Source organism: Coenobita brevimanus, chromosome 50 (assembly GCF_032717465.1).
Source record: "Coenobita brevimanus isolate Jiangsu-jjx chromosome 50, ASM3271746v2, whole genome shotgun sequence".
In the NCBI taxonomy this organism is placed as follows: Eukaryota; Metazoa; Arthropoda; class Malacostraca; order Decapoda; family Coenobitidae; genus Coenobita; species Coenobita brevimanus.
The window spans coordinates 55,808,801-55,831,639 of record NC_137003.1 but is presented as its reverse complement, the minus strand read 5'-3'; the positions used below and the strand labels follow the sequence as shown (position 1 = coordinate 55,831,639).

Sequence of the window (22,839 nt, the reverse complement as noted above, 5' to 3'; positions counted from 1 at the left end):
AATACCGAGTTGCAGCAGATGAACATTAGATGCTAGTCACAAAGAAGTGCTCTGAGATGGGGGCAGAGCCATTGTATTGTCTTATCCTGCCACTACATAATCAATGGTGCTCTGAGATGGGGGGAGAGCCACTGTACTGTCTTATCCTGCCACTAAATAATCAATGGTGAAACACGAAAAACCTCCGCCAAGTTACGGTGAATGAAACAACCAAATTAGCAATAAACACAATAAAAACTATACAAACAATAAAAAAATAACATTACTGATCTAACAATATAAACACATAAACCACACCATATAAAACTTCATTATGGTAGTAAAATATGATACATGATAAAGAAAAAAATTTACGATTGAAAGATAGCTGATTATAAAAATAATCACAGTACTAAAATTAATAACAAAATACAATACTCGAATAATGGCATTCAACTGAAACTGTTTTATTATAGATGTGTCGGTAACTATAAAACTAATAACGTCTAGTAGCACCACAAATATACACATTAAAAAAAAAAAAAAAAAAAAAGCAAGGTGACTACACAACGTTAATCATATAATTGCGATATTAAACTACACAGAGCTTGGTAAAACAATTTCATTAACCGACCACAATAAAGAACATTACTTACATATATATCATAACTGATTTACGATTACGTAAATACAATGAACACTAAAGGAGATACTTTATTCAAACTTTGAAATTATGATGCACAGACGCTACCGTTGATGAAGATTAACTGAATTTTGCAAAGACGCCAAAAGTAATGTAAAACTAATACAAACGCATAATAACTGCATAATGTATTCCGGAAACTAAACTAAATGAACATTATGATTAACAGTGACTAATGGAATAGGAACCGTACGTCAAGAAGGTACACTAAACAAAATATAACAAGAAAACTAATGAAAATAAATACGAACAGAATAAAGGAGAGGGCAGAGGGCTGGCTAAACGAAATAAATACGATGCATGATAAAGACGAGATAAATGGCAGAAAAATCGCACGTCAAAATTGTTAACAAACCAAAATATCAGGGGGAAAATAACGAAAATACATTAATACGAGAAAAAATAAAAGAGGACAGGCTAACGCACAACGTATAGTGGAAGTACAAATAGAACGATGCAAACGTAAACAAACCATAACAACAGGGAAATTTAAATACCCAAACACGCTCAGAAATAAATGAATAACGATGTGAAAGTGCCGGAAAATTCACCGCTAAAGAGAGAAGCTGAGGGAAATGGTTGAGTTAGCGTGCAATTGAGTCCCAACCAACAAAATGAATCACATGGTAGACTAATGCCACCTCACGCACACATCATCATCTTTTCGCCCACCAAACGCGCTAAACACTGCCAAATCCGAGGGTAAATGAGGGGAAACCAGGGTCAAATGAGGGTAATTCGATCCGTTTCTTACCTTAATCAGTGGAGAGACGAGATGTAATCCATAGTTAAGTTATCCCAAGGTTTAGTAAGGCTGAGTGTGTGTGTGTGTGTGTATGTGTGTGTGTGTTTGTGTGTGTGTATATTCCTTCCCACCGCACACGCAGCCAAATCGTATATTATTACTCCTCTTAAAATATTTTCCCTTTCCCCAACTATCACTTCACTTCTCAAACCAACACCGGCACCACCGCTTCACATTCAACTTTGCACGCACATGTCCCTTTGGGGAATTCGCCACTAAGGAACGGCCTGGTCTCACAGAATTTATAAAGGACACCGAGACACAGAACAAACCGCAGCGCGAGGGTGAGGGACACTAGCGCTCACACTGGCGGACATCTGACAACGCCGCACGCCCGCCGACCACGTGACCAACCCCCACCCTCGCCATTGGTCCGCCGGGTCAAACTCCCAGCTGGCGGGAAAACATCACACAAACCCCGACATTCAAGCTTGCATTCTTTGTGATTGACTGGGTTGGCTTTGTTACTTCGCGATCGGATGAAGGAGGGATCGATGGAGGGCGGACATTTTTATTTTTAAGTTTAGGCTAGATGAACTGTGGTGTCCCCTGTATGGGTTCGGAATTTTTTAATCTGGTCGACTTGCTCCCCTACAGCCTTATCTCCAATCATTTGCAAAATCGTGGGCCATCAGTCACCAATACAGGATCTCAGCCAGGGAGTAACGGACGCGCTGATTGGCCGGGAGCGCCTTCACCACGGGCCTGTTTAATAATAGAACCAATGGCGGCGCTCCGTCCTATCCCAGCGGCTGGTGTATTTACCTCCCCATTTTGCACTGAGGGTATTATTATTTAGATTTATTGCATTTGGTTACGTTATTCTACATTTTATTTTTCCCGATCGGAATACTGTCGAGATAGTCCTAAATGACGATACTATATTCAGCATCAGTGACTAGAGTTTTCTTTGCCCACACATGACATGGGGTTTGTCATGACTTACTTTGCAATGCGCTATGTTTATCTTTATTATATAACACTAAATGCATACCTAGATATAGGTAAATGAGTATTCACGGCAAAAATCAGGGCTGTCCCAGCAGCTGTTCCTTTCTCCTCCCCGTTTTTACTGCGCAACTACTAAACAATAATTTATGCCATTTTTAAATAGATTTAAGATTTGAAATATAACTGGATAAATAACACTCCTTAAAAATGTGTAATTTGACAAAAAAAAATCCATTTACAAATAAAAATAATTAGCATGCACAACTTCGCTCAATTATTTAATGCGATTTTCTAACTATATAAATACTCTGTCAATGTCTGAATGAGAAATATATGCAAATAATTATCACTATTCAATGTTTCTGATCAGCTGCTGCTACATTTTCATAAAAACACGCTTACCTCGTTATTGGAACAGCCTTCGATGTAAACAAAACATTGGAACAGCTGAGTTAAGTCGCAGCAGAGAGCGCTCCAGAGTCAGCATCATTTCCTGGAACAACAAGAATTTGTTGGCCATTATCCTCCCACTGGATTATCCTCTCAACACATAAGCAAAACTTGAAACATGAATAACCAGGTCAAACCCTTCAGAGAGAGGAGGAATTTCGGTGAGTAAATATTACAAGGCTCTCCCGTCTTTGTCCCACCAACCATTTTGCGTCATGGGTCGTAAACATGGGATTTGACCTTTGAAAATTGGTCAGCGTTATCCCAGGTCGTGATCAAGAACCGCCGTTAGTATGGACTGTAGGTATTGGAGCTGTAGATGCCCAGAAGCTACTGTATGGAGGGTCTGTTTGGTCTGGGCTCGTACCGCACGTGTCACATGACATATATGTCTAGTTCTCAGGTGATCATACAGTGAGTAATTACAATGGTTATATAATTAAATACCTGTGCTGAAATGCCCTGCAGGTTATACAGTGTTCTTTTAACAAAACTGTGGTTATCAGACTTCATTTTAGATATATTCGTAATCTTATCATTTTACCCATTTTTCTCTAAGTTTAAGCATAGCTACTATTCTTTGTTTGACTTGTTAACTCTTTCATGGTTGGAGCCAGTTGTAAATATTCCCCGCGTGACTGAAGAAGTTTATATGGTATCTTGTGCAGTGTTGTAATATCTTGCTTTGCATCATAGTTTGTCGATAATTTAAGGCAAAACATTCGATAATGTGTCCACAGGACTGTGATAATTTTTTTACAGCCTTCAGTATGCACATTATCTCCAGCCACCAGCCTTGGTCAGGCATCAGAACACACTCATGAAACAAAATGGAAAGATAAGATACAAAGAAGTGCAAAAGATAAAGTAGTGTACTGTATAATGCTTACTCTAGGTATTTTTCTAATTTATCCATAAGATCTGACCTCTTGTCATCTTCCACTCACTTGATGTAGTACGGCCTACTTCTTCCTTAGCCTTTATCATTCTTTTTCTGTGCCAGCCCTCCTCTCTTCCAATTTTTCCAATCCTTCCTGTCACTTTGTATTGCTTTTCATTCTTTTACAGGTGGCTTTACATTGAGTGTCAAGCCAAATGGTTTCCTGTAAGCTAAGAAACCATTTACAGTGCTAGGTGGTAACCATATAACCAAACCATATTTGCTTCCTACGTGTCAACAAGTGGGTTGGTGGAGGGTTACTGCCCCTCCCCGTAAAACAAATAACTCAAAGTCAAATGGCCACCCCTTACAGGATTATGGCATCTGGCAATAGATAGATAGGTAGATAGGTGAAACATTTTCTAAGCATATTCATAGTAAGGCCTGTACTGTTGTTATATGCACACATGTGGAAAGAAATGAATCTTCTGTAAAATTCATGAACTATAATTTGCTCAGACAGGCATGATAGATTGACAGAAATGACCGACCACCTGGTGTTGATTACTACAAGGTCTCTGTTGAATTTCTTTTTTCCTCACCCTCTCCTTAGGCGGTAAAATGTGGTGGTGCTTGTGGTGATGATGATGATGAGATTCACCTAATTTTCAAATCTGTTTGGTTAGCCCAGAGACAGAAGGATGTGGAGCAGATCCGAGAGCAACATCCCAACAAGGTGCCAGTGATTATTGAGCGTTACCCTGGGGAGCGACACCTACCCATCCTTGACAAGACTAAGTTCCTTGTACCCGATCACGTCACCATGGGAGAATTGGTCAAGATAATAAGGTTTGGGTGCAGGCTGAGTACATGTAGACAGATTGGTAGAATATTTTGTACATGATGTTTTGTATTTAATTTCTGTCAATGAAAAGACAGTATATTAGGCCAGGAAAGATCTCTAATACTGAATGAATCTATACTGTATCAAACTCCTCCAGTTCAAAGTCTCTAGTAAGCTGAGTAAAATTGTCTGGAGATAGTTCTCTTTAGGCTGTAAGAGTTATGATTATGCTACAGTCATGTGCCATCTGTCATGTTTGATGGCTTGAAGGATGTTTTGAAGTATTATTGCAAATCATATATTCAAAGGTGTACTTTGTATACTGAATTTGGCATGAACCCAGTGTACTGCAAGCTGAAGCTACCCTTCTGCAAACCCGTCATACAAAAATCAGTTGTTTCCGTGTTCAGCATCATAACTCTTACACATTAGTGAACATAGTGTTGTCAGAATGTGTTCTGTATAATTTTTATGTTGATATGATGATATCAGATTCAAAACTTTGTTTTGTTTGTGTAACTGATATGTGTCCCTTTTAATTTTTTATGTAAGTTGCAAAAGGGGTCTGAAAAACTTTCATCTACTGGTAAAATGCTGTATCAAGATGGTGTAATGTTAATCCTAAGCTTATTTTTGTAGGCGTCGACTGCAGCTGCACCCAACCCAGGCATTCTTCCTGTTGATCAACCAACGCTCCATGGCCAATGTGTCCAGCACTCTGGCGCAGGTACGGTGTCTTGGAATTTCATAAACTAAGGAGGATCCCTATCATTGCTTCTGTACAAGTTTATGTATATGATACATAAAGTTTCTTATGGCTGGGAAAACTCTAGTATTCTGTTCTGTTTAATACCACACAGTTTTATTCAGCTGTGAGTAAGTCACAGAAGTCTGAGTGTGTTGATACTTGTACCATTAACCCTGTCAGGCAACATTAATGCTCTCAGGCTCAGAACAGTTCCAGTATATATACAGAACTCTGTTCCGGCTAACATGGAACAAATTTATTCAGTCATGTGTACTAGCAGCTGGAGTTTTTTTTTTTTTTTTTTTGTAAAGTATCATCATTAGCTGTTTGAGTATCCACTGCAGGACCGGCCTATCCCAACCGAAATCAGGACAATACAGCCAATGTATCTCTACCAAGTGGCTTAGGCTGTCTGGTAGAGATTGTATGTATGGTGAGAAGTGCTTGTAAGTGTAACTGTAGTGTTGGAGTAGCTTTGGATGTGTGTGTAGTCTGAGAACCAAGTGTAATCAGCCTGTGCAAGCCGACTGGGTGCAAGCATACTTCATAGTAAGCGACACTGGTTCAACCACAGCACCCCTTGTGTCCACCAATGCAGTACATGGCCGGGTGAACACTCCCAAAGTTTATTACCCTGGCAGGGCACGAACCCTGGTTCACCCTTGTATGAAACGCACACTCTACCACTGACAGTATAAACCACAATATTTAAGATGAACGTGAGATAATGAAACATGAGAATATGATTGTGATATATGCAAAGTTCATCACTAGAAAAGGGGTTTTATATGGCCTAAGTACATCCCCCCCCCCCCCCTCCAAAATGAGTCAAGGTTGTGACCATGCTATGCCACTGCCCTGTGCTAAGACCTACAAGAGCTTGGATGGTTAGTGATATGTAAATGTAAACCTGTGTGTTCCTTTTGACTTTAAGCTCTCAAGTGAGTTTTCTTTTGCTAGATTTTTTCCACATTCCCATGTCATACTGACCTAGCTAGTGCATTGCTTCATCCCTTAAATACACTGGACTACAACAACCTAATTTCAGTCCACAGTCTACACCTAAAATAAAGTAATGTGGGATAAGCCATGTTTATGATACCTGATTCATGCCCATTTATCCACAGGTGTATGAGCACCACCGCCACGAGGACGGCTTCCTCTATATGGTGTATGCATCACAGGAGGTCTTTGGATAATACACCATACTACACCACCATTACCATACCCATCAGTGAACTACAGAACTACCATTCTTCCCATCATCAAGCTAAGGAACCACTATATTAATTACAATAGGTTATGCAGTTACCAAATTCTCTGCATTGATACTCAGCAATTATATCTACAGCCACAACAATTATTACATCCCACAACTACTACTCCTACAATAGCTACATCATACTACAACAGCCTAATCCATGACTGCATTTAACTGCAATAGGCTATGCAACTACTGTACCATTTTTCTGTATGAATTTACTACCACTATATATACACTGTACAAGCTACAACAGTCTACATATGCTTCATGTCACACAACTACATCCTTGATACTTTTATTTTATTATTATTATGATGGATGGATGGATAGTATTTTTGCTATCCCAAGACAGTTTTTATCAACTCTGGAGGGACTTTTCAAACTGGAAGGGTCAGAAATATTGTAGTCTTCAGTAAGCCATTCACTACCACAGGCTTTCCAAATCTGAGTAAAAATGTCTGACAGCAACATGAATATAACTAAGGCATCATGCAGTGAAATGGTTACTCTATAGCCTACATTTTTCATATTTATCCTCATTAAAGTGGCCAGTTTATCACTTGACATCTGATCTAGAGACATTACAATCGTCATGCAAGTTGATGTGTGCTGTATGAATCCAGCAGTTTTCAAGTTATCAGATTTTATCAGTATTTTGCTTTGGAGGTTTTGGCATAATTTTCTGATGATTTCTGGAGTTTTGTGTACCTAGCAAAATTCTGGGAGCTTCTGATATGAGAACTAATCCCCCATTCCTCTAACAGATTAATGGTATTGTATTAATAACTCCTTTTAACTTGGCCTATATTAGCAAGTGTCTCAAACTGGTGGAACGGCATCACACTGAATACAGTTTGAATACTAAGTTGCCTACTTAAAAATCCATGGGCTTTAGAATGACCCTTCTTGGTTACTAGCCAAATGTATCCACCAAGGTGACTCAACTTAGTCTGAAAGGAGTTTATCTTTGCCACGCTAGGACAGGTGCAATATAGTGAAGGCTGTATGTATCTAACCCTACCAGTTCAAGTATCCTAAGGGGAATAAAATTGTCTGGACATAGCAACAGTAAATATAAAATGCACTCAGACTGCAGAAGGTAACACCTGGGGTCTCATCAAACAGGTGATGATGGGGAGAAAATTGTGTGTGTAAAAACTGTATGCCTGTTTTGAGATCACAATTCCTGTGAAAATGAATCCCCCCCTCCCCCCCCAGCCATGAAACAAGCAGAGTGGAACATGAGATTATTAATGCTGCATTCATAGCAAGTAGTGAATGATTTGTGGAGAGAATGTTTATTTTAGGGTTTGGGAAAACGGTTGGGATGATGGTGTGATGCAGTGGGAAGGGAGTTCACTTACTGGTATTTGGTCTGTAGTTACTAGTGCGGCCTGTACTGTGAATTTACTGATTCTTTTGGAATTTGGGAAAATGCATCGGGTGGATGATGATGATGATGGTGTGATGCAGTGTTAAGAGAATGTGTACAATTGTACGTTGTGATGTACATGAAGGAAGTGCATGAAGATAACACATAATTTGCTGTTTAGATAAGTACTGGAAAGCCCATTGTTAAAATTAATGCAGTTTTTTCCATGCTGGTGAAAAGGGAAAAAAAAGCATAAGGCGAGATGAATTTGAACCGGATTTTGTTACCAGTCCATCATCCAATCCTATGTTGCCCCATGAGGAGCATAGGAGTCTGTGGCTAGGCAAGTTGGTCCTGACATTTAAGATGAGAGTGACCAGCCCCACTTATCCCTGAGTGGCATTATGTGAAGAATAAACCCCAACCACCCCTTGGGTATAAACTTACCCAGGCTCAATCTGATTGGAGAGCCTTTAATTACCCACTAAACCACCAGGCACCATAATTTGGTTATATGGTTACCACCCAGCATAATAAATTGTTTTCTGGTGTAAAGTAATATTTTTATTTGGTACAACATATGATGACGTGATTTATCATTTTGTTCTTGTCACCTCCTGACAATTTTTCCCTTTTGGGAGATTTTTCAAACTGGAGGAGTCAGATATATTCTTCATTAACCCCTTCAGGTCTGTCTTAAGTTGAATGCAATACATCTGGTGGTAGAGAGAATGAAAAAGTACATTAACTGGAGTGAAGGGTTGGCATAGTAAATCAGGATAACGAACCCGTCGTCTAGATGTAAAGAAAGCAAGTTGTTTAGCGGGACTGGACACATGGTTTAGCTTCCAGTCCATATAAAACATCAGCTGCACCATGACCAACCTCATCATGGGGGATTCCTTTAAGAAGAAGCATCATTTGCCTGGCTAACTGCTAAGCCTAATGACCTTGTGACAGTGTTGATGGCTTTGTGTTCATTATGATTTTACTCGGCTATAAAGTTCCGCCATTACATGCTGTACAAGAGATCATGTAGAGCGTGCTTCTTATGCCACTACTCTCTTTAGGCAGTTGAGCAATACAGATTTTTTTTGAGGGGGGGGGGATGCTTCATATATATTAGTTACTCCACTGAAGAACAAAGAGTAGTTGTTGTTTGTTATTACAGGGTTCATTAATTGACTGGGAAGCCATGTTGTATTGTTTAAATCCTGTGAATTATTATTACTGTAGCTGTGAATTCTTGATAGGAGTGGAGATCCTTCTTTGTTCAGTAATAAAGAGGGGAGACTGATATTGTAGTATGCTCATGTGTACCATAATTTGGGCATTTATCTTTCACTGTAGATTCATTATACTTCACCCATAACCAGCTCTTATCATATGCATAGGTTACCGGTACTATTAAACATACATGTATGTATAGTAACCTAACCAACCTACAATAACATACAGTATGCAGCATACATCACACATGTACATTACAACAAGCATACATGTACATACAGTAACTTGACCAACATATATCACATGTGTTCATTAATATTACGAGGTCACAGAATGTGACCTCAGGGATAACGGACTGAATAAGGAGGCTGCCAGAGATCGAGCAACGTGGAGAGCCACCATTAGGTGGCCAAGGCCGACGCATGCAAGGAGGCTGGAGCCTTTTTAAAGCTGCTCTTCGTAAAATGCATATACTAACATAACTAAGCTACAAAAATGTAAATACAGTCACCTAAATAACCTACAATAACTTATGTACTATAACACAACCAGCATTTCACTGCATAGTTTTCATACCAGCCATATATGATAAATAATAACTTCCGCTGTGTTCAGGTAATATTAATATCTGCGTTACTTTGTCATTATACTTCACTCACACTGGGGATACACTATAATGACTGAAATTCCTCTGCTAATTTCAAGTAACACTAATATATAATCTCAAACGTACAGTCATCTCAGTATACTAATTATTAATATACCAGGCTTTGTATAATATGGCAAGTATACATGAAACAGCTTCATCTGTATGATGAATACAGTACATGCATACATACATACACTGTTACATTCATACATACACTTCTCAGCTATGCTATATTCACTGATCATTAGAAAATCTGCCAGCTGCAATGCTCATCTTGTAGTTGCACTGTTTTGCAATATCCAGCACTTGGCTATTCTGCTACACTTCATCCCCCTCCCACCCCTAGCCTTCCCTTGACCCTGGCATGGTGTGAATGCCAAGTGCTGCAACACAGGTCATTGTTATGCCACACGCCACCCCCACATCCCACCACCACTACCACCCGATTCAATGCTCCCACATGCCATCTGGCTTGTTCGTTCATTGTACCCGTCTCTCTTCCCTCTCACTTCCTCTCCCTCCATATCTCTCTCCTCTCCTGTCTGTTCTCTTGAACCATAACTCTCCCTTCTTTCTCTCCCTCCATATCTCTTTCCTGTCCTCCCCCTCACACTGCTACTGCACTTACGTACATTAGTTCACTGCAAAACCCATACACTTAATGTTACTTTATTCACTCATCACTGCTGCTTAGGTTTGGTATCCAGTTCTGCACACCCTCCCCAACTTCATCATCATCCCAGTTTTTCCTTCTTCATCACTGGCAGTTGATTGTATTAATTACATTGTAGCTTTATATAATCTTGTATACCTGGCTAAGTGTTTGATTTCATTGTTATTTTATTTTATTTTATTTTTTTACCATAATACTGTGTGCACTTAGTATTTCCTTCACCTGTCTTTGATTTCACTGCATTATTGTTTGTATTTGCTACTGTTTTTATATATACTACCATTGAGTTTGCTATATTATTAATATCTACAGGGCTATTGTTTTTATAGTTAAAGTGTAGAGTGTTCTAAGAGTATGTAGCTGTTTTAGTCTCTGCTGCTGGTTTAAGTTGCATGGTCTTAACTGTTCATATAAGGACAGAGACTACAAATAATACCACCGTAAGAGGATAGAATGACTTGTAATTTTCAAATGACAAATTTTTCTAAGCAAGTATGAGTAACACATTGGATATTGGGGTACAAAGGTTTAGGTATCAGTTAGATTACCTATCAGACAATGTTTGATGTCTTTATAAATGATGCGATACGATATGATGATGTGGAATAAAGAAATTTATTTTTTTTTAAGGGAGGTTAAGGGTCACTTATTAATGTTTTGCATTTTCCCATCTCGCACACAAAATAACAAGGAAACTGTTTGGCTATGTGTGGCCTCTGATGTGGAAGAAAACAAGAATAGGTAATGTGTGAGAAATATTGTTAAATCAGATACTTGTTAACACAGTCTCTGATAACAAAGAACTAGTTGCCCGAAACTTTTGAGAATGACAGAGGCATAACTCTTTTGGAATTATGGCACTTTTTCCCACTGTATTCTTGTCATGTACAGTAGTCGCAATACAGAGCTGATGTTGGGTTTTATATGTCATTTGGTTATAGTACAGTATTGTACTTGTGGAAATGTCAGTAGCATAGTAACTGGTACTGAATGATAAACAGACTATGATATAGGTGATACAGGGTTTCACGAGTCACCTGAGGAAGTAGCGCTTGTACAAGATGTTACCATTACCAGTTGAGTTTTGGGTGGTGATGGTGATTTGTGTTCTTTCATTATGGGAACTGCAACTAGGCAGCATTGTAATACAGCTTCCCTGAACATCTTTACTTTGATAAAATAGAAGATGGTTATACCTGTATTTTATTTTTGCTACCACCAGATGATTTTATTTAGCTTGTGAGAGATTACTAACATCTGTACCTGGTGATCTAGTTTCTCACCCTGTTACAGTGAGCAGCCTTTCTCTCATCTCAGCCTCATCAGAGACTGTTAAAAAAGAACGCACGTGCTTTTAGAATGGACAAACTTGTTCCTGCTGAATGCTAAGCAGTCACTCCAAAGCTAAATAAAATCTAATGTTAGCAAGAATAAAGTTGTCATTGCAATGAATGAGGTTAATGAACTTAATTTTAATGAACACATTAAGCTAAACACCATCTCATTACTGGGATGCATATCGAAATTATTGCACCATGATTTACCATTTTTTTTATAATCTGCTTTTGTGTGGGTACCATATATTCTGTTACTTAAGTTATGAGGATCTAGATTACTCACTTTAGCTCCCGTGTGAATGTTCTTATGTATTAAACCCTTCACTCTTGTGGCATATTTTTCATTTTAATCAGTTGACTCCCAGTGTGATGTTACAGTGAATGGAGAGAGACTGGAATTGGTGAGAGAATTCAAATACTTGGGTACAGTGGCAGAAAAGAGAGGAAAATGTGCAAAAGATATGGAAGAGTGACACAAGGAAGGAAAGTAGCTGGTGCTATGAAGGCCCTGATAAGAAACAGAGACTAAATGTTGCAGCTGCACGAAGCTTACATGAAGGAGTGTTAGTGCTAATTTTAACATATGTATGTGAGACTATGGTGTGGCATGAAAATGAAGGGTCGAGTGAGAGCAGTGCAGATGGGACTGCTGAGGAATGTATGTGGAGTACAGAGTGGATAGAATACAAACTAATGTAATTCATGAAAGATGTGGAGTGAGGAAGTCTGTGGACACCAGAATCGAAGAGTGTCCAGAGATGGTATGGTCATGTGGAAAGAATGGATAACAGAGTGGTGAAAAAGGTACAGTATATCTGAGCGAATTTGAAGGAGGGAGGAGGCGAGGTAGGCCAAGGAGAAGGTGTAGGGATATGGTGGATGAGTGTGTGAGGAAGAGAGGTATGGAAGTCGGTGAGGCTTGGGAACTGATAAGAAATCGAGCTGGCTGGATGAATGTTGTGAGAAGAAGCACATAATCAGGGATTTGGCACCCCTTTTATCATGACAGCGTCCGGACTGACTCTATCGGATATGTTTACATGAAGCTACAGAACGTGGTTAATGTTTTTGGCGTATCCGATAAAGCCAGGATTCTGGGGGCTTGAATGATTAGCAAATGGAAGTGTGGCCCGTTGGATTGGGCAAATTTGGGCTGTCTGGATGTTGCTACTCCTCACTCTGCCCTAGGGTGGGAGAGGAGGTCTGGATGATGATGATGATAATGATAAGGTTATCATCAGGCAGTTTTATGTAATGATAGTGGTGAATGGATCAGCTAAGGTCGATAATAGCTGCTTCAGGTCACAGCTTGAAATGCCTCTCCTGATCCAAATAAAACTGCCTGTAGATAGCAAGAATTAAGTCACTGGATTGAAGGGGATAAAAAAATGGTGTATATTTTGTATGCATGACTGCAGTTAGTGGTATGTGTGCTTCATAAGGATCTTTCAGCTGGTAGTGTATGAGCAACCATTTACTGCAAAACCATCCCAATTTTTATTTATTTTTTAGGTCAATGAGCTTTGCATTTTTTTATCCTAGTAGTGTAAATGACTTATTTCATGGGTATCAACCTTGCAGAGGTTAACAGACACTTCAGGTGAACCATTGTTGATGAGGGAGTGTACTAAGAGAAGACTGAAGTAATACAGTGACCATAAAAAATGAATATCAGTCTTGCAGTATCTACACAGAGTTCATGAGGGTGAAAACAAATTTAATGAACAATCATGAGCATCTGAAATGTTGCTTCAGCAGTAGTGAGGACAATGATTGTGTACATTATAATAACCCTACACTATATGCTGGTATACAGTACTGCCAACACTTGTGCTACAAAAGTGATGATGCTACTAAAAAATGTGTTGCTCTTAGTTGTACTGTTGTTCGTTCTTTTTAATATGCAGGTAATGGTTGCCTGTGCACAGTAGTGTGTTGTAGGCTACATTATCAAATGACATTTATATGTATTGGTATAATCTAGAATTTAAAGTTGTGCAATTAAGAAGCAGGTTAAGTGTTTTTTATCAGACTTCATTAGGTTCCAATTTTAGTTTGGACAAGATTTCAAGATTGCCAGCATCATGTGATATATTTCATTTATTGAATTCATTCATAAACTTATCTTACTATTAATTATGCTATCTAAAGGACAGAAGTTGTGTTTTAAGTGTTTGTGTTACTATATTTTGGATGGGACAGCTGGTGTCTCTGTATAGGAGAGATAGGGCTTGGAATAATGAATCACTAACACTACATTGTAAGTTTCTCTGTCTGAGTGTATGATTACCCTTTAATTGAAGTGCCAGTTGTCCCGCCAGTGACCTGTTAGGTTTGTAAGCACCAGGATTTTGTAACGGCATTGGTGGTTTTACATAGCTGCTCGTACAGGTAGTTCACTAGATGTGTAAGACGACATAACTTCGCAAATCCTAGTTGTCTAGTCTACAGAATTCCTACACAAAAAAAATTAAGAGGAACACATGGCTAAGGGCTTGATCACACTGAAGGTGAAATCATACATATTATTAAAATCATCTGATCCTGTAGGTCAGGAAAAAAGTTGTAAGGACATACCATTTCATAAAGCCACATTCCTGGCAAACTGTTTCTCATTACAACCTACATTATGTATGGTACTGAAATCCAGAATGTCTAGAATGTGGCTTAGTGAAATGGCATGTTTTTCCACTCACTTCCACCTACATCTTGGCCCGTATTCCTATTGTCAATGGAAGCTCCCCAGCGCCTTTTTCTCATCAGTGTATTTCTGCTTATGTTAATACATTATTCTCTTGTAAGTGACATGCAAACAATGTCAGCGCTAAAATGGAACATAAAACATGGAAGAGATAATTACCGGTAATGGCACATGGATATCAGTAAGACATACTGGAAAGCCTCAGAACATCTCCAGAATATGTTCTTTTATCTGGTGCATTGAATATCAAATGATCAGAATATTTCCCGAATGGAACAGGGAGTCCTCCTTCCAACTTTTACCTTGACCTTCATGATAGGACAATTTGCATCAGAATACTGTATGTCTTGAGTTCTACCCCCATGTGACAGAGCCCTAATACTAAGCCATATGGGCTTATTGATGTAATATTGTTCTGTCTTGACTGAGAACCTTTTATACTGTACACAGAAATTTTGTTTTCTCAAAATAAATGTATCAAATTTGTTGTAATGGTAAGGTTGCATGTAGTGCATAACCAGTGTAAGGGGAAAATTATCCACATCAGTCAAGACTTGTTTATATTAGGGGTGAGATGTTGCTGGAAAATGCATTGAGGTAAACATTTTTTTGGGCTTTCATAGTCAGTGTTAAGATTAAACATTTGGATGTAAATAATGACTGGAAGTTCCCCAGTTCCCACTACCCATCTGAAGAAATATATGTTTTTATACTGACCTGCAAGACTTTCATATCCTTCCAGTATATATGTTAGATATGATGCTTAGGAGCAATGAGATGGCTTGAGTATGTGGAGAAAATTATATATGAAGAGTGTGTAAAAATATCTTGGAATGTACTGTATAGGCTAAAGCATAAAGCACTAAGTGACAGAAGCATGGAAGAGTTGAAAAAAAAAATAATAATAAATACATAAATAAGTAAATGGTTAAGCCTATAAGATGGACCCAGGATTTTGTGGGCTTCAGTGACATGTAGATGATTATATGACCCATTTCACTAAGCATGGTGAGGATTCCTTAACCTATTTGTATACTTTCCCGTTTCTTGTTTCTGTATCCTACCTCTCCCCGTCTTTAGGTGGGAAGTGGGGGTCAGATATATGAGTGAATATGTTGGGATCCATCCATCATCCACTCCTACATTGCCCCATGAGAAGCGTAGGAGCCCGGGGCTAGGCAGTTGGTCCCGACATTTAAGATGAGAGTGACCAGCCTCACACATCCCTGAGTGGCATTACATGAGCAATCAACCCCAACCACCCCTCGGATATAAACCTTCACCGGCGCAATCCGATTGGAGCGCAATAATTACCCACTAAACCACCAGGCACCAAAGTTTGGTTTTATGGTTACCACCCAGCATAGTAAATGGTTTCCTGGTGCACAGGAAACCATTTGGTTGTCACTCAGTATAGAGTCATCCACAGGCTGAAGGAGGTGGAAAGACTACCTCACCAAATCTCAGAGGTGACAGTGAGAAATTAAAAAGGGTTGTGCTGTTGTGTGATATGCTGCATAAGTGTTAGAAGCACTGTGAGATGGTTTAGCCATGTGGACAGAATAGAGAATGAGACACTGACTATAAATGAGGTGGAGGGTGAGATGGGGAAAGGGAAATGAGGATGAGGTGGATGGATGGGGTAGAAAAGTAAGCAAATAAAGGTAGTGTGAGTTGAAGGAAGGGTAGCCTGATGGTAGGGGGGCAAGGTAACATGAAGGTGATTTGTTCATGGCCACCCCCCTGGGATTAGGGATTCTGACCATAGATGGATAGGTGGTAATGATTTCTACCTATTTCAATATAGTACATCTACTTGTACAGCTTTTGCCACTTCAGTACAACTACTACACTCCATCCAACACTACCAAAACCCACCTAAATTATGTCCCCAGTGTTCCTATATGTGCTAATACTGCTATGGTAGAACTGGAAGTTTATCATTTACACACGACTGTTTCCATTTCAAAACAACCACTACACTTCAACCAACACTACCAAAACTGAAAGCAAACCCACCTAAATCATTCTCATTGTTCCTGTGTGTGTGCTATCCCTTATTGCTACAGGAGTGATGGAAGTTTGTTGTGTTTCTCAGCACTGTTCACTTGGTGTCTATGTGTCTGCTACTCATTATTGCTAGAGTGGGGATGGACGTCTGTCCTGTTTCTCTGCCACTACTTGATACTGTAAGTCCCACCCACTTCCTGCTGACCAAGAGAAAAGATCTGGGTAATGTAGAGTGAAATAAAACTGTTCAGGCAGAATAAAGCATGATGAAATACTGTATGTTGTCAAGACTAAAGAAAGGAAATAATGGGTGATTACTGTACAACACGTAACAAAAGGTTGTTGTGAATGTTGTGGCCCAATATTCATCTGAATATGAACCCTGTGAACTGCAGGCTGAAGGTATGCTCTTGTAGTCCAACACCGTTTTGGGTGACAGGAAGGAAGCTAAGGGGCATTTACATAACCAGGCAGTGTAGCTGGCTGGTTACATCAGTGTTACTGTGTGCAGGCATCCCTCTCCAGCACCAAAAGGTAAAGTTAATAGCATGTTCACAGCTCGAACATTTATTATTGTCAATCTGAAACATACTGTAGCAATTTACAAAACTCTCAATAACTTAAAACTTAATTATATTACAGAGTTAACTTCATTGTATACATACATACATCTAATATACATATATATATTCATATATATATTTACTGTATATTTATAACTGTCAACAGAAATAGACAACAATTTGCCAGTCAACCACAATCAATATCTCTTTTTATATATATCTCTACATAAAGGTACAGTACAACATATTCAATAAATTCCACATCAGGTTTACCATAACATCTTTTCACAAACCAAGAGAAAATCCCACACCATAAGCAATAGCTCAGCCAGTGCCGCATATTGTCCGAAATGAAGATGTGACAGGAGGAGGATGGGCGCACCAACATGGCGTCCTTATGTCTTCACTTCACCATCACAGGCAAAATAGACAGACTCAAGTACAGTGATGCAAGTCATTGAAGTTAGTCATCTTTTTTCTTAAGTCCTTTTTTGTGATAAGTACAAAGTCACTTAATGAAAAATTTCCCAATCCATGCTCCACTGCATCCTATAAAATAAAACTGCCAGTTTCCTTCAATCTTCAGTACCAAATTTATAGAAAGAGTTGTGAGATTTTGGAACATATGCCTTTCTGTGGTGGCACTAATAAAACCTGATACACACATTACTCAACTCTCTCCCTGTCTCCCAAAGGAGAAAAATGGTGTGCTGGGGAAGGGCAACTTCAGCCTGCTGTCCACTGGGTTCACATATAGATGAGCCTGGGACCAGAACAACAACAATGAGGACTTTTACAGGAAATCAACCATTATAAACCAAGTATATGCTCTAAAATATCTGTTAACTGGAGGAGACTGGTAAATTATTTACTACACATTGCAGTGCTGGTTGAGAGGGCAATTTATCTGAAATATAAGTGGGCTGATTTGCAAAACAGGAAGTAAAAAAAAAGCTGACTTATAACAATAACTTACTGCACAGAGACAAGAGTTAAATATCAGACTACACAAATGTAAACACTAGGAGAGAAATAGATCAACATTACTTCCTACAGATAGCTAGGTAATAATGAATGACAGGTAAATAGTAAAGATTATAAATGTAGAAACCGAGCACTGTCCAGATATTGCCACACTGGAGATAGCACCACCCAACCCTAAGTGAGAACCATAACTTAAAGTCTGTTCATGTTAACTTGGCCAAGCTTTTTGTAATTTTCCAGCTTATTTCTCTTAGCTCAAAGGCAGAATAAGACTATACTATGGCTCTACATCCTTCCCATAATACTTTTTTGTGACTAGAATCATATTCTAATGTTAATCTTTAGTTACAGCTCAGCATTCAAGATGGAGAGATGACAGTTATGAATCAAATGAAAGTATCTATCTATCTATATACCTAGGCTGCTTCCCCCAAGGAAAGGGAGGTAGCAGCCTAGGTATATAGATAGATAGATACTTTCATTTGATTCATAACTGTCATCTCTCCATCTTGAATGCTGAGCTGTAACTAAAGATTAACATTAGAATATGATTCTAGTCACAAAAAAGTATTATGGGAAGGATGTAGTGCCATAGTATAGTCTTATTCTGCCTTTGAGCTAAGAGAAATAAGCTGGAAAATTACAAAAAGCTTGGCCAAGTTAACATGAACAGACAAATGAAAGTGGATTGGGGATACTGTAATCAAGAACTATCCAAGGAGATGAATCCCATTTCATTAATTTAAAGACCCAGTTATGTAAAAAAAAAAAAAAAAAAATGACTACCTGCAACTGTACAGTCAGGGAATAATGTTTGCTCACTATTCCCGTGCACCTACTTCGCATGTGGGTCAAGTCCATCACATTCCTCACCGATGCATCGTATCAAAGAGCATCACTTATGGGTACAGACACATACTAAGCCTCTCTCAGCTTAGGAAAGTGGGAAGAAAGGTTGATATTGAGAAAACTTATGTCCCCAACTTTACACTTAGTTCTGGGTGGTGCTGTTCTTTGACTCAGGCACTGCAGAGAACGAGAGACGGACAAACCAAGGAACAGATCTACAGGCGATAGTGTCTTGCGCCACGTGCAGGCTTTGTCGCTGAGGCACGGGTGTGTTGGGCACTGAGTGGGATGGACAATAACACCAACACTTTGAAACATCACCCCTTCATTACCACGAGATCTACTTTATCTTATACTGTACTTACTGTAGTACCTGTACTGCATACCTTTAAAATTTGTAGCAGTTAGTTAAGGTCCCCCAAACTCCATAATTACCCAACTGCAAACAGTGAGCCATTATATTATATAAAACATAAAAAATAATAGCTTTCCTTTCCCTAAAACACTTTAAATGGATGCAGAGTATTTATCAATAAATACAGTACAGCTGTACTGCAGTAAGAAATATGTGTAAGAATACAATTAAAATACCGTAGACAGTAACTGTATATTCTCCCGTCCAACTGTGCAAAATGATCAAAAGCTCTTGGAGCACAAACTACCACTCATTTAAGTTTAGACAAAAAGCGACAGCTGTACCTGCAAGGAACCATAATCACAAATTGGAGTGGCATGTTGTTCTGACAAAGATTATATTCAGCTTATGGGAGACTCTTGTAGTGTACGTGTTTGACATGGTCACAATAATTAATCTCTAGTGTGAAAACATCTTTATCATTGCTGCTGCTGGACAATTTTATTCAGTCCACAAGAGTACAGTACCCTCGTATTGAAGGGATTAATTGTGGCATTGAAAGTGATCATCCCAAATCAGTGCCGAGAACACTCTGCTGTGAGGTCTCTTGAAATGTAGAAAAGGAATAATGTAGCATGATAACTCCCATCCCACATCACCTCCTTTGTGAGGCTAGACTACCATAGTCCAGAATATTTAAGGGTAGAGAACCAGCCTACTTTCCCTTGGTGAATTATACGACTATAAAACCTCCAGTTACCTCTTGGGGATCAAACCTATGCAAAGCCATCACTCCAACTGGGGCATTCTAACCACTAGACCACCAGGCACATTACACATTTAACATCAGCAAGAATGAAGACACCAGACACTCTGTGCCAGCAAAGCCACATATTTTGATCATTTGTTGTTGATGTGTGAAGTGACTGCAGATCGCACATGCAATGCTTTTTTCAAGTACTGTCCATTTCACTTTAGAACTACGCTTAGCCACAACTCAAGCATTTCCACACCTGCCCATACTCCATCACTCTAACTACATCACCTTGTAATTAGAGTCTATTTCAAATTAGAATTACAGTCCCTCATTCTAACCCCATTGCTTGTGCTTATAGTCCATTCTAAATCGGAGTTATGGTTACATATGACAGTTAGAATGTGGGAGTATGGTCAGGTGTGGAAAGATACAAGTCATGGCTGAATATATCTCTAATCTGGAATGGACTAAATGGTATATTTGGGAGACATTATGTATACAAACACTGTCAGTAGTGTACAGGTACCTTACTCCATTACAGTATAGAGTGAATTACAAAAGCCATTACATACTATCAATCTTTACACTACACAGCTGAATCAGGAATAAAATGTCGTCTGGTATGTGTTGATGTGAGAGCTGAGAGGCCAAGTGTATGGCTGAAGAATATAACCTACATACAGTTTAGTCAACGCCGATAATATTTCTCCAGTTTTATCCAAGGAGACATATCTTTCATAAACAGTGTGTCAGGGATTCCACTGCATCTACTTCACTGTTATAGCATGTTCATTACTTCCCTCCCTCATGCATCTTACCAAAGAGCATTATTTATGTATAGGGAAACATACCAAGCCTTTCTGCCTATTACTTTTTTGTCTGATGCATCATATCTAAGTGCATCATCCATGAGCTGAGATGAAACACAGCAAGCCTCTCTCAGGTTACGGAAATTAGGCAACAGAGGGTAATGAAATGTTGATGAGGTGAAATTTAAGTTCTGCTATTCCAATGGATCTACTTCAAACTTAGGCATGTCCATTACTTCCCTCCCAAATGCATCAGAACAAAGAGTATTATCTATGGTCAAAGAAACACAGCAAGCCCTCAGGTTAAGAGAATTAGGCATAAAAGGGCAGTGAGAAGCAGAAGTGGTGGAATATTTGGCAAACTAATTAATGTCCCTGACTGTACAAGTGAAGGTGTCCGCTAGAATGTGTGCGTCTACATCCTAGCCGAGCGTCTAAGGCCGTCAGGTCCGCTATATAAAAAATATGAAAAACGCCCTTAATTTTAATCAGGGAGACAAGGGTTCTGATTCATAGCCTATATGGAAGACAAGAAGATTCAATCACACCCATTTGTGTATCCCAGGCACGCACTGGGCCAGGATCCACAAACACATGTACAATCAACTCCATCATAACTCTTCTTTTGATTAGCAGGATATGGGAATTTTCTGCACTCTCTTTTCCTGCTCTTTCCTGTCAAAATTAAAAATAGCTTGGGTAACTAAGATTTATTTAAGCAGGAAGAACAGGAAACAGCACTCACCTTTCTTTGTTTGTCCTACAAAAAGAAACCCAAGCTTTGAGAAAGAGCTGATTATGGATATATGTTTTGTCATAAATCCATCCTAGAATCACACCCATTTTATTGATCCCAAGCAAGCAGTGGTTCCCCAGGCAACTGTTAAAACATTATTTTGATAAGAGTAACTTACTGTCATGCTGAGTCAGCTGGCAGTAAACACCAGTTATCTACACAGTTTCCAGTCAGCAACAAGAGCAGCATGACAGGAAAAGTAAAGCCACACTGCCAAGGAGTTTTGATCTTCAGTGAGTTACCATGTATAGTAAGACTTAACCTCACGACTATACACTCGATACTGTCATGCTGGGAAGGGGCTGCATTTATGAACTTTTACTGTACGTACTTATTTATATTTGATCTTAACCCCTTCAAAAGTGTGACATCTTTTTCGGGCTTATTCCTGCTATCTCCACATCATTTCAATTACAGTTACTTAGAAAAGAACTCTAATGCAGTACGGAAGGGATTACTGAAGGTTGCATCAAACCCAAAGAAGTCTTTCTTAGCACAAATAAAACTGCTCTATGATAACAAGAAAACACCAGTATAGTACATCACTAGATTACAAAGGTTAACTCACACCTACCAAACACATCACAAGCACACCAGAGTGAATAACAGTGTGCCAAATATGACACAACAAAATTATTCATTATCACGTTTAACGGCCAGAGACCTGTTAGGTGTGAAAAATCTTAAGGTTTTGTTTTTTAATGAATACAACCCCCAAAGCAGGAAACTGAGGATATGACGGGCAGTGTATCTATATATATAAATATCAACTATTACACACCTCAGAGACCTGGTGCTATCATGATCATTAGTTTTCCAGCTATTCCCTGCCAGTACAGTGTCCTGTTTATCTATCTGTATCTTGTATCCTGCTTTCTATATATCCCATTCCTAGCCAAAGAATATCCTTCCTTCTCATACTCTTCAACATCATCATCATCACCCACACCTCTGTTCCCATCTGAGGATGGGGTGAGGTAAGGGTCCAATAAGCAAGAAAAAACCTGACTAAATGAGAAAATACATTACTATTACACTGCCACAACCAACAAGGAAATGCAGGTGAACTTTAGATGGTGAAAGTTCGTTTATACTGTACATCATTCTGTAGTTTCATCCACAGACATGGC

At 39.0% G+C, this 22,839-nt stretch overlaps 2 protein-coding genes across 2 annotated transcripts in view; one reads left to right on the top strand and one right to left on the bottom strand.

Moving 5' to 3' along the window:
• Positions 1 to 1,711, bottom strand: part of LOC145399848 (uncharacterized) — a 200,058-nt gene extending 198,347 nt beyond the window's left edge. Inside the window, exon 1 of the mRNA XM_080272426.1 lies at positions 1,437 to 1,711. The gene's annotated coding sequence lies outside the window, so the exon portion shown is untranslated. The remainder of the gene's footprint in view (positions 1 to 1,436) is intronic.
• Positions 1,712 to 2,877: 1,166 nt separating this feature from the next.
• On the top strand, positions 2,878 to 7,818 carry LOC145399847 (microtubule-associated protein 1 light chain 3 alpha-like). Its single transcript, XM_080272425.1, has 4 exons — positions 2,878 to 3,049; positions 4,455 to 4,617; positions 5,252 to 5,339; positions 6,488 to 7,818. Exons 1-4 carry the CDS (start codon positions 3,007 to 3,009, stop codon positions 6,557 to 6,559), a joined length of 366 nt encoding a protein of 121 aa, XP_080128551.1. The 5' UTR covers positions 2,878 to 3,006; the 3' UTR covers positions 6,560 to 7,818.
• The last annotated feature ends 15,021 nt before the right edge of the window (positions 7,819 to 22,839 follow it).

Bases quoted from the DNA above. Each gene is read 5' to 3' on its own strand.
- LOC145399847 (XM_080272425.1), top strand. From the start codon at position 3,007: ATGAATAACCAGGTCAAACCCTTCAGAGAGAGGAGGAATTTCG. The intron at 3,050-4,454 runs GTGAGTAAATAT...CTGTTTGGTTAG, and splicing joins CAGAGAGAGGAGGAATTTCG to CCCAGAGACAGAAGGATGTG. The intron at 5,340-6,487 runs GTACGGTGTCTT...ATTTATCCACAG, and splicing joins TGTCCAGCACTCTGGCGCAG to GTGTATGAGCACCACCGCCA.